The following is a 12066-nucleotide window of genomic DNA, read 5'->3' as shown; positions in this document are numbered from 1 at the left end:
GATTTCTCTGAGTTACAATGCCTACTTCAAACACGTAGCACGAAGTGAATTCTTCCATTTTCGCATGAACCAATATTGAAGAGCTCCAGAGAACAACACGCCCGTTCCCCACAATAAACCCGTGCAGTTTGACAGGTGCCAGGGAAGTGCAATGCGCGCGTGCAGCCTAACACTATGTTCACGAAACCTTCGGTGGGATATGGGCACATCCTCTAATTTGGCTAAGAATTTTGAATGTTCGTACCTTTCCGTCGCAGCGGAAATGTCACCACTGTTACCCCCTGACATGGTACCTGAGAAGTGTCACTTTACTGTTTACATTGCAACACAAAAGAGACACCATCAATTGCTACTGCGCAGACGACACAGACATTGGCAGTGTTGACGGTTGCTTTTGAACCGGTCTGCACTAGCCAAGGGAAGGGGCCGCGGCGCTCGCACTTCTGCAGGTGCCGCGTGTGAGGGCTCATTTTGAGAAAATGCTTTCTCCGCAATAAGAAAAAGCACTTTCCCAATTTTTTTATATGCTTTAGAAATAACATTGAGCTATCTTTTGGGTATTTTTTAAAGGCCATACACCGCTTCCCACGCAGCCGTTTTTGGTCTCCTTTAGGGACAAAAATCCAATATTATACGTTTATTACCAAAAGAATGCTGCAAGGCTCCGTGATTGGAAAAGTTTAAAAAAAATGTGGATGTCCTAGGGAACCAGCACGAAAATTTTCGCTGTGGCCATTTGATTAAAAGTTGACTTAAAAATGGCCAAACTTCGACGATTTTTCTCTAAATCCCGCTGTTGATTCGGGTGGAAAATCTCAGCTGAGCGTTTATTTTTTATGGCAGCGCAGCCTCTGATGAGATCTGTTTAACTGCTCACACATGCTATCGTAAGGTGTAATGGCTGCTTAGCAAGCAAATTTAAAAGTTACCACTTTTTACGTCTTTTCCAGGTCTATGGAGGCCACTGAAAGGACGAAAAAAGTTGTTTCGCCATAAATATTTTCTGAAAAACTTCTGAAAAACCAAATGGGAAAAGAAGCATGCTATGGGACTTGTGCCCTGTGATGCAGGAGTGGTGTGCGAGATGCCACTTTCATGCGGGGAGGCCTACATCGGCCAGACGGGCACGATGATAGGGCACAGTCGGCCACTAGGCAAAAAGACGGGCGCACATTTACTCCTTCGCAGCCCAAGTGCAGACCTTTCTTAGAGAGGATTAGCACTCCAGGAAGAAGTGAAAACTCGGTGGCCAGGGAGCTTTGAGAAGCCTCTCATATCACCCGGAAAGGGTGCGTCAGCGAGGCATCGGTGTTGCTGCGTGCGAGTGCATTTACCTGTTTTGGCAGCTTCTCTCTGATTGCAGCTATCTCACCAGAGTTTCTTGTGGTGTTCCTGTGCGCATGCTCCGGGGAATTTTTGTGTGTGTGTGTGTGTGTATGAGACGATGCCTCCAATGAAACTAGTTGCGAGTGAGCGCTTCTCCTTTCTGTCGTCCTTGTTGAATCGTATTATAAGTTTTACCTTCAACATGTTTTACCTTCAACATGTCAACATTTCAACTTACTGAAGGCGAGAATTGCACGGATTAAAGTGCCGCAACACAAACACTCCCGATTTGGCGTCTTTGCCACCTCACACCTACCGCAACACAGTCCCGACCTTCCACCAGTCGCAGAAAGTTACAAAGAGACGGGGAAGCCACGATACTTTTCCTTCTGCAATGCCTGACAATGGCTTCAATGCTACCAGGCAGTTTCTAATCTGTGCTGTGCAGGACAGGCGACACACGAAATGGTATGAAAATAATTTCTATTAGTAGAATGGGTGACATATGAACAGTTTTGGCTGAGATTACATCAGCAATAGCAGCGCTCGTGCAAAGATTGGATTACTTCCTGCTAATGAAGCATGTGCCAGAGGCTATCAAGCTTCTATGCAACTATGAAATATCAGCCACCAAATGTAGTACAACTGAGCATTATGTTAAGCTATAGTGGCCAACACTATAGCTTAACACCACTGACCAACGAGAACACTACAGTTGGCTTCATACCTTGTTGCACTTCATGAGCCTTTCTCCAGTCTATGTACTGTATAGAAGCAAACTGGATGGCCAGGTGATTTGGTGGCCAGGACTTCAGGAAGTTCACCGGAATGACAAACTTGTTAATGTAGTCGGCAAGTTTCACCTAAGCGAAGACACATCAATGCGCTGTTAGCTCATAGGTATTTTTGCTAAGAACCCTTACGCGAAGAACAAACTACTGATAGACAGTGGAACACTGATGATATTGTATTTTCCTGCGTATAACCCACATTAAAAATGCGAAAATTTCAGTGGCAAAGTAGAGGTGCATATAATACACGGGTTTTTCCTTTAGTGCAGCTTCACGGCAATGCGTGGTGTGCCGTGAAGCTCCTAAGCAGTAACTTTGACTAAGCCTTCCATGGCAGCGATTGCGCAAAACATCTAAGGACAAGGAATAAAAAAAAAAAAAAAACCACAAGCCATGTAAAATTGTGACTTTCGCCTTGCAGTCAGTGCATTTTACTTGCTAAATATATACGCTTTTTCTGCCTACATAGTATGTGATGTGTTGCTTGAGCAGTAGCTTTGGTGCAGCCTTTCCTGTATAAAATGTGCGGGCACTATGCGAGGATTTTTTTTAAGTGCGAATGCACTTTATAAGCGACCCCAAACCATCCACCGCCGGCGTCGGCGTCGGCGGCGTCCGCAGTGCTCTTTAAAGAAGAAACAGCATCCGGCGCCAGGTTTCGATCCGAGGACTTTGCGGGCCGCAGCCCGACGCTCTACCGAATAAGCCACGGACGCGACGCTGATATTGTCAGTAACGCGCCTTATATCTTTAACGCATTCAAACTACGTCGTCATGGGCGTGCGTTGGCGACTCAGCGGCGTTATAGCGGCTTGATAACTGCGTGGTGTACACGTGATACTACAAACCCGATGGAAGAGATGGAAGAGAAGGAGAGGCGGTGGGCTGCGGGGGCCGAGCGCAAGCGCCGCAAGCGGGCCGACAACCGTGCATTCGCACTTTCACATTCTCCCCTTCGGGGAAATGCGGGGGAATTTTTTCTTTTCCAACGGGCTGAAAGTGGGGGTGCAAATTACATGCAGGGGCAGGTTATATGTGCAAAAATATGGTACATTCCCCGGTTTTATGACAACCCACTTCTTACGACAGATCACTGCCGTCCCGGCAAAGTTCCCATAGAAGCAATGCATTAAAAACCCTGATTATACAACACTCCGGTGCGTGCAGTCCTCTTCATATAACGGACGCTGGCGGGGATAAACCTGTCTTTCCCACCTTTTCCGCCACTTCGCCGCCTTGTCCTGACCTTCATTTCTTAACCTGGCGCTGCTTGATGTGCAAAGGTAAATAGCACATGGCGGGCCCGACCACTTGCTAAACAAACTCTTGCAAGCAGGCGGGTACTGGCGGGCGGGAGCCTTCGACGTTCCCATGCGGCAACCACAAGCCAAAGCTCTGGTACCCGGCAGGTCGCCAGTTTGAAGCTCCCATTGCGCCGATGAACGCGATACATATCGATATCTCACGGCCTGCCCTCTCCTATATGACTTGCCTGCGAACTTGGCAACACTCGCTATTCTCCTCTCACACTGCTCAGCCGCATTACACAGCTTCCCAGCTTTTACGCAGGGGGGGGGGGGGCGTAGGGGTGACAAAAAAGGTGTTTTATTTTTATTTTTTTTAGAAACTTGAGACTTGTGGGGACCAGGGTTCTGACGGCGACCAAGCTCGACCTGCGAGACTCGGGTGCAAGGCAAGCTCGGCCGAACAAAAATGTGGGGACCAGGGTTCTTACGGCGACCAAGTTCGACCTGCGAGACTCGGCTGCAAGGCGAGCTCAGATGAACTCCGCCACGGACCGCTGACCGGCGTAGCGACAGAGAACAGCAAGGAACACACAATACACAACGAAACGGCCAAACTCGCGCTTATTGGCGCTCCACCAATAACGTGGTCGACTCCTCGCTCGTCCTGACCCAGCCGTCCGGCGAAGATCAGGAGGCAGGCGCAAAGGGGACAGACAAAGGAAGGGGAAAGCCTGATCTCCGGTACTCATGTCTGTCTTCGTCGCTGGCTCGAACCCAAGAGACCCTTCCTTGGTCCCGCGCCCCCAGACCGGCTCTCGGGGGCCCCCGACAAGCCGGTCACGTGAAGAGCAACTGCCGCGCCACCGCCGCGACACGCCTGCGCCGCCGAGGGGAGAGAGGGAGCCTTCCCCCCTCGCCTCGGTGGCGGGCGGCAAGGAGTGGGGAAAGCGCCAGGACTCTGGGTTTCCCACATCCCTCCCCCTTTTGACCAGTTCCGGCCGGCGCTGGTCTCACCGCTTGTTGCGCTGCCTCGTCCACTCCTCAAGGTCCAAACAGTCCAACGCCGCACATGCGCAACTGCGCCACAGTCCACGTTGCACCGCACGTCGCCGCCACATAGCACACATAGTTCGCCACAATCCGCCGGTTGATCCGCTTTTAATCAGTCTGCCCACAAAGCCGGCCGCGTGCACTGTCGGCCGGCCCATGGTCCGCAAGCACCGCCGGTGAAGCAGGCTGGGCCGTTTGAAGACAGGGCCCGGGCAGCAGGCTGCTCTCAGACGGTCACTTGCCGCAGCGGTTCGCCCTGCGCCGACGGTGCGTTTGCTTGCCGCACCGCCGCCGGCTTCCGTGGCTTACAGGTCCCCGACGACTGGACCCGAGCTGGAGGCCGCGTTCGTGGTGCTGCCTCCCAGGCGGCTGGCTAGCCAAGCGCTGACGATGGCTGCCACTCGGCACACCTCCGGCGGGCGCATCCGCCAACAGAGGGCGGGGCGCAATTAGCTGGCTGCAGGAGCCGGCCCGCCGCGCAGTTCGCTCGCTGTACGGGCGGCAGGGTGCTGTTTCGGCGTAAACAGCTGCTGGGCTCTCGTTCTCCCAGGGTAGCGGGTGGCCCGGCTGCCTCACAGAAGGCCTGGCGTGCTGGCGTTGTGGTTGGAGGGTCACTCGGACCCTGGGCGTGCGGGCTTGAACCCTCAGGAGATGGTGGCCCACCCGGTCAGCGGACTCACCGATTGCGGGTGTTGTAGCGGTGCGTCGGGAGACTTCCCTCCGCGCCTCCCTCGAGCTCGCAATCCCGCGCGCCCGAGGTTGGAGCGTCAGCAGTATCTTCCCTCTGAAAGTACTGTTTTAGCTCGCCCACGTGAATGGGGCCGCTGATTCGACCCGAAATCGAGTCTCTCAGCTTGTAGTTTAGTCGCGAGAACTTCTCGGCGACAATGAACGGTCCGGCCCACCTGGGTGCCGGCCGCAAACCCCGCGCTAGCTTCGCTTAGCACGTGGTTCCGTTTCAAGACGGTGTCGCCCACCTGGTATGCCACGTCTCGATGAGCTTGGTCATAGGCCACCTTCCGGTCGGCCCTGGCCTTACCGCAACTGCAGTTTGCCTCCTTGATGACGTCTGCCAACCGCTCGCGCAAGCGCCGTGCGTAAGCTGCATCTGCTGCTTTCGCGGGGACTCCGTTCGACCGCCTGGCCAGAACCGTGTCCATCAGGGTGTTCAGCTCCCTGCCGAACATCAGGAACGCTGGTGTGAAGCCAGTACACCGATCCACGCTTGTGTGCAGAGCGAAGGAGATTGAGCTCAAGTGCTCGTCCCAGTCTTTTTGCTGTCTGGCATATGCTCCGAGCAGCGGCTTCACGTCACGATTGCGCCGCTCCGTCACGTCAGACTGGGGATGATAGCACGATGTTGTTTGCTGCCTGACACCCATGGCCGCACACGCTTCACGAAACAACCTTGATGTGAAATACGTGCCGGTGTCAGTAATCAGCCGCTCCGGGAATCCGTAGCGACAGAATACTTCGGACAGCTTTTGCAGGACCTCCTGTGCTGTCACTTTGCGCAGCGGATAGAGTTCAGTGATCCCACTGAAGTGGCATGTCACCACGAGTACAAACTTGTACCCTCTCTTGCTGCGTGGCAGCGGGCCCATCAGATCGCACGCCAGGATTTCCCATGGCTTTGTGCTCACGATAGGCTGTAGCAAGCCCGGCGCCTTACCGCCTCGCGGTTTGCGCTCTTGGCAGACGTGGCATGTGCGTACGTAACTACATACTTGTGCCTTCATGCCGGGCCAGGTAGCATACCGACAAAACTTCCGCCATGTCTTTGGCGCGCTACCGTGACCGTCTGCGTCGTGGTAGTGCTGCAAAACAGCACACCTGAGCTTGCGCAAGATCACCGCCTTAAAAAACTCGTCTGACTTGTTTTTGCCTGGCACGTACTTCAGCAGAGCTCCGTCGGCGTCAAGCAGGTAACTCTCCAGCTCACTCGCAGCAATACCAGCTGCATTAGAGCTCACGCCAGCCACAATACCAGCAGCTTCCCGGCGCCCGTCATTCTCCAGTGTTCAATCTGCCTGAGGGTCCGTCTCTTCACTAAGACTGGCGATCACCTCACGACGGAACAAGTCCTCCTGCTGAGCCTGGAGCAGCTCCTCCCGACTGAACGCAACCTCGAGAGGAAGTCTTCCCCCGGCGAGATGCACGTGCGCCGAGGTTTCGATGCACGGGGAATCCCGCGCAGAGAGAGTTTGCTGGCCCTCCGCATCCTCCTCGGCTTCTCCGGCCGGTTGGGTGTCGTTTACCGGCGCCCGTGACAGCGCGTCGGCAACCACGCTTGAGGCACCTTTATGATAGCATACTTCGTACTCGAAGCGTTGCAATGTCAGGGCCCATCGCGCGAGCCTCCCGCAGGGCTCGCGGAGGCGGGAAAGCACCCCCTCTACGTATATCTCAAACTTGCAAAGTGCGTAGATTATGGCCAGACACTCCTTCTCGGTGACCGAGTAGTTTCGCTCTGCCGGTGTCAGCGCACGGCTCACAAAAGCCACAGGTCGCAGTTGTTCTCTGTCTGCCTGGAGGAGGACTGCCCCTACGCCGAGGTCACTCGCGTCCGTCTGGATAACGAACGGCCTGTTCAGATCCAGCAGTTTCAGCGATGCAGTGTCTGCAACAGCTTCCGCCAGCTGGCATAGGCTGCTTTCCTGCTCCTCTCCCCACTCCCAAGGGGCGGATTTCCTCAACAACTTTGTCAAGGGTGCTTGCAGGCGCACGCAAACTAGCGTCACTACATAAAGGCTTTTAGAGTATCGGCACTCTTTTCTCTCATTGTTATGTGCCGCCAGGATTTTCATTGGTTGGTCGGCACCACGTGATATTTGTTTACATTTGGGCGCAGCCATTTTGTTTTAGAGCGTCTCTCTCTCTCTCTCTCTCTCTGCTGCGCAGACGCTAGAGTGAGGGCCGGTCACACTCTACCCGTCACAACCGGCGGTGGTTTCAATGGGAGAGATGGCAACACTGCAAGCCAGAAACAAAATGGCCTCCAGACGCTTCTGGGTGCACGAAGTGGCGGTACTCTTAAGCGTAGCTTATTTAGTGCCGCTAACGCAAGCGAGGATAAACTGGCGGTAGTAGCCGATCATCCCTAGGAAGCGCCGGACTCCGGCGACACCCTTCGGCGTGGGAAACTCCAAGATTGCCCAAAGTTTCTCGGGATCGGGGGACGCTTGTCCGCGTTTGCGGACAAGCGTCCGCATTTTGCGCTTTGCCAGGAATGATGGTGATGCCGGCCACCCAGAGTTTTCCTAGGATGTTTTTCAGGTGGCAGAGGTGCTCCTCGAAGGTGCGGGAGTAGACGATGTCGTCCAAATAGGCGAGGGTGTGCTGCCACTTTGCCTCACCGAGCACCCGGTCGATCAAGCGTGGGAATGTGCTGGGACTCCCGCACGAACCAAAGGGCATACGTACGAACTCGTACAGCCCCCGATGGCAAGTGAACGCAGTCTTGTATTCATCGCCGGGACACATCTCGACCTGAAGGTACCCCTTGTTGGCGTCCAGAATAGAGAAATACTTTGCGCCACCAAGATTCGCGACGATCTCGCCTACTCTCGGGAAGGGGTATGCATCCTTTTTCATGACCGCATTCAGCCGCTGGTAGTCCACGCATAAATGCCAGCTACAGTCTTTCTTTCGAACGAGCACCACTGGGAACACCCAGGGACTCGTCGAGCGGCGGATAATGCCTGCTTTCAGCAGTTCCTCCAGCGCCTCATCAGTTGTCTGCCGTTTCGCGGGGCTGACGGGACGGGGGTTGCATTTCCATGGTTGAGCATCGCCGGTGTCTATGCAGTGCTGAACCAACCTGGTGCAACCTGCTTGCTCCGTGAATATCTCGCCGAAGTCGCCTAACAACGACAAGACGCGTTCACGCTGCGCCGCTGTTAGCTCGCTAGCGTCTGCTAGGAGCGCGTGCGATTCCTCGTCCCGGCCTCAGGATGGAGAGCGTGCGGCGCAGGAGAAATCAGCCGCAGTGGCAACCACGACCATGCTCGGAGGTTGCTGCGCGCACCGGCTACCGGCTGCGCCACAAACGACTGCTTCTCTCGGCACGGGGGACATTTCGGCCGCCTGCCCGCTCAGCGGCCTCACTGCAAGCTGCGGCTCGGCAAATGGTTTGAGCGGCGAAAACGGGTTCTCCCGATTGCCTCCGTTGCCAATGTCGACAACAGGCCCAGACTTGGGCATGAAGTCTCTCCCCATCTGCTCGCATAGCAGCCTCGCTGCGAGCGGCAGCTCGGCGAACGGTTTGAGCGGCGAAAACGGGTTCTCCCGATAGCCTCCGTTGCCTATGTCGATGGTAAGCCCAGTCTTGGACATGAAGTCTCTTCTCAAAATGACTGGGACCGTGAGTCCGAGCAAGTGAACGAAACGCATTCGCCGCACACACTGACCCTAGCGCACGACGAGGCGTACGTCACCGCCTGACGTTGCATCACCACACACCAGCTGGAGCGGCAGCTTCCGCGCATGCAGCCGAATGGCTTTGCGCTCGAGATGGGAAACAGCCTCGTCCCCTATTAACTAGTTGCTTGCCCCGGTGTCCAGCAGTGCCTTAAACTCTCGCCCCACGACTGCGACGTCGAGAAAGGGCGCCGGCAAATTTGTCGGTACTCTGACTCTGTACGCGGCGGGAGCAGTGGCGATGCTTGCCTCTCGGGCGCTTTGATCCGCCACCGGTGCTCACCAACGGCTGAGCCCGTTTCCCTGCTTGACTGGGCACAATCGCGCAATGTGACCGACCCGGCGACATTTGTAGCAGCGGATGGGGCTCCGTGCTGCGTGACGCGGTGGTTGAGGCTGCTCGGGCGCTCCACGACCAACTGGCCGCATACAGTTCTCCGTGAGCGAGTACTTGCAACTGCGGCAGCGTCGATCCCGTGTAGGGACGCCCGCCTGGGCGCACGTTCCCCAACCGATCGTCCGATCGGTTTTTTTTTTGTGCTCTGCGTGCGGAGCTGGCAGGGACTCCGGCCGTATCGCCTCTGCATAGCGCAACCCATACGAGTCAACATTATACGAGTAGGGGTCCAGCGCTCTAACCCCAAGATCAAGCGTCTCTCGCTGGCTGGGTATCAACGTAGAGCCGTGCTCGGCCCGTCCGCTGCCCGTAACGCCGCACCAAGCACAGCTTGGTTCCAGTGTTTCCACCAGAGGCGGCGGTGGCCGATACGCGCGTGCAGCCGCCACTGCTGCTGGCACACGGCGAGCTTCGGCCGCCAGCTCGAACAGCAGTTCCTCAAATACAAGGCAAAAGTGGGGTGGCATTGCCTGACGACTCGATCGACCCGCTCCGAGCTCGGGGCATGTGGATCGGCGTACTCGTAAAGCTCCTGCATCGCACGAACGTACTCGACGAGCGATTCAACCGGGTCCTGGGTGCGCATTTCCAACTCCCTACACATTCTTGGTAGGTAGTCGATGGGCAGGAATTCTTCCCTGAACATCGTTCGAAAGTCGTCCATCGTGCACGCCATATGGCCTATCATCCGATACCACCGGGCGGCCTGGTCGACTAGGGCTGCGGGCAGGACTCGGCGCAGCACCGCGCTCTCGCTGATGCCGGTCGCCTGCTCGTAACGGCTCAGAGCCAGCAGGAAAGCGTTGGCGCTCGACTGATCGCCGTAACCGCTGTACGTCGGCACCGGTAGCTGCACCCTGGGCTCGGGTGAGCGCGCCGCCTGCAGCGCCTGCTGCATAGCGCTTGCGAGAGCGTTCGCGATGGAAGCTGCGTCTGCAGACATTCCTCCGCTTACGGGTGTCTGCGGGCCGACTGGCACGAGAGGCGCGCTGTTTGGGGCTTCAGCGTCTGCGTAGGACCGGCACCTGGAGTATGAACGCCTGGCGTCGCCTGACGAAGAGCACTCGTGGAATCCGGAGCCTTCCAGGCTTCCCATTGCCGCGCAAGCCGCGGCTGCTGCAGAGGACGCTGTTGATGCAGGGCATCAACACTCCCTTCTCCTATTGTCCTGTGCCACCACCATGATCATTGGTCAGTTCGCCCTTTGTGACATTTGTTTCCACTACGACGGGGCGCCGCCCTTCCACTGTTTATGCGTTTTAGTCGGTCAACTCTGATGGGCTTAGCTTGCCCTCCCTGCTCTGCGGATGTGCGCGACTGAATGCGATTCAGTGATGACATGCGTAACAGCATTTCAGCAGCAGCAGTGTGTCCAAAGAAATGCCGGGTCCTGCCTAGCCTGATGCATGCGCTCGCTGTCTTGGGCAAGAACTGCTCCATTTAAGGACAGCAGTCCTGCCCAGCTTTCAAAGATAATCTTTACCAGGAACACATGGGGGGGTTCGGTCCCATTGTTCACAGACGCCTCATCCTCCTCAATGCGGCTTCGATGCTTGTTTTGTGGTTTCCTAGCACAAATTCTGAGCTGCATGCCTGATCAGCCTGATGCATGCACTCGGCGTCTTGGGCCTTGGTTTTGCTCATGGAGATGAATCCGTTGGGGGGTAGAGGTACACAGCCCTGCTGTAATACTTGGGAAATAGCCACTTCTGCTTTGGATTTCTGTTTCTAGACAGGCCATAGAGAGTTTGACTTGCTGTTCACACCTCTCAAATCACAATTTTGTCAATCAATGCAGCACATGAAGTGTTGTCTGAAAGCAAGATGAATGCCAAAAAGAGCAAAAGAAAGCATGGAAAGAAAAGAAGGATCCTCACAACCATACCTCTTTGTTGGTATATGTGGTGTTCCCGTACCTCGCCGTAACCAACGGAACAAATATTGTACATCTTTGAATGGCGTCATTGAGTTTGTTCTGCCAGTCATCACCAGGAACAATGTCGTCTTGGTCCTTTAACAGAGCAGTTAAACGAATAGTTGTTTTCAATGTATAACACAATACAACACTTATCAACGTCACCCATGAGTGCTATGCATCCTTTACATACCGTTATGCTGACTACGCCTCTAACTTCAGTGCGGTGCTGTGCAAAAAGTTTCACGAAGGTTTTAATGACCTGATGACACATTTTTAACATCATTTTAACTGACTAGCTGAACAAAATGTTTATACGGAAGAGTTTCTGTCAAAATACAATGTGCCGAGAGCGCCTGTAAAGACAAACACAACTTCTCTCCCCATTAAAAAAAAAATTACCTAGTAGGAATAACACATGCCAATTCTAATGCAAAACTCAATCAAAAAAGCTACATTTAATAAATAAAACAGACAATGAAAACACTGCAACGAAAGCAGTATTGTGGGCTTGCAGTTCAGAGTAGCACCATTTTGCAGTGCTAAGACAACTTGAGAAAACTGCAGTTACAAAACATGTCTCGTCAATCAACATGATTTGGACAACACTGAGGTCGCTGCGCCACCTCCGAGTGCCTCTCATAACAGCATGCGAACCAATCACACCTTCCGTTTCATCACAGGAGCACTGACTGTTCGCGTGGCACATGATGTTTAATTATGGCCCAGTTTTATCGACACGTATGAATGAAACCCACAGCTTTGCCACTACACAGCACACAGCTCTTACGCAGCAAAACAGCGTGCTCAGTTTCTCAAGGTTTGATCCGCTATTCCCAACTTCCGTGCCTGCTCGCTCCGAGTCAGTGCACCAACCAGCCACTCTCAGCGGTTCATCTAGTGTGGAGAAAGCGGGTCATT

General features: G+C 54.5%; 1 protein-coding gene across 1 annotated transcript in view; it reads right to left on the bottom strand.

Moving 5' to 3' along the window:
• Window positions 1-12066, bottom strand: part of LOC144173823 (uncharacterized) — a 74436-nt gene that overhangs the window by 60159 nt on the left and 2211 nt on the right. Inside the window, exons 7-8 of the mRNA XM_077702081.1 lie at window positions 11116-11241; window positions 2054-2189 (exon numbers count right to left, since the gene is read on the bottom strand). Coding sequence (XP_077558207.1) covers window positions 2054-2189; window positions 11116-11241 — 262 coding nt within the window. The remainder of the gene's footprint in view (window positions 1-2053; window positions 2190-11115; window positions 11242-12066) is intronic.

The sequence above is a fragment of the Haemaphysalis longicornis genome, unplaced genomic scaffold (genome assembly GCF_048455015.1).
Source record: "Haemaphysalis longicornis isolate Haplotype H1 unplaced genomic scaffold, Haemaphysalis longicornis Haplotype H1 scaffold_3, whole genome shotgun sequence".
Taxonomy (NCBI): Eukaryota; Metazoa; Arthropoda; class Arachnida; order Ixodida; family Ixodidae; genus Haemaphysalis; species Haemaphysalis longicornis.
The sequence above is the reverse complement of the archived record's forward strand: the minus strand, read 5'-3'. Positions and strand labels throughout refer to the sequence as shown.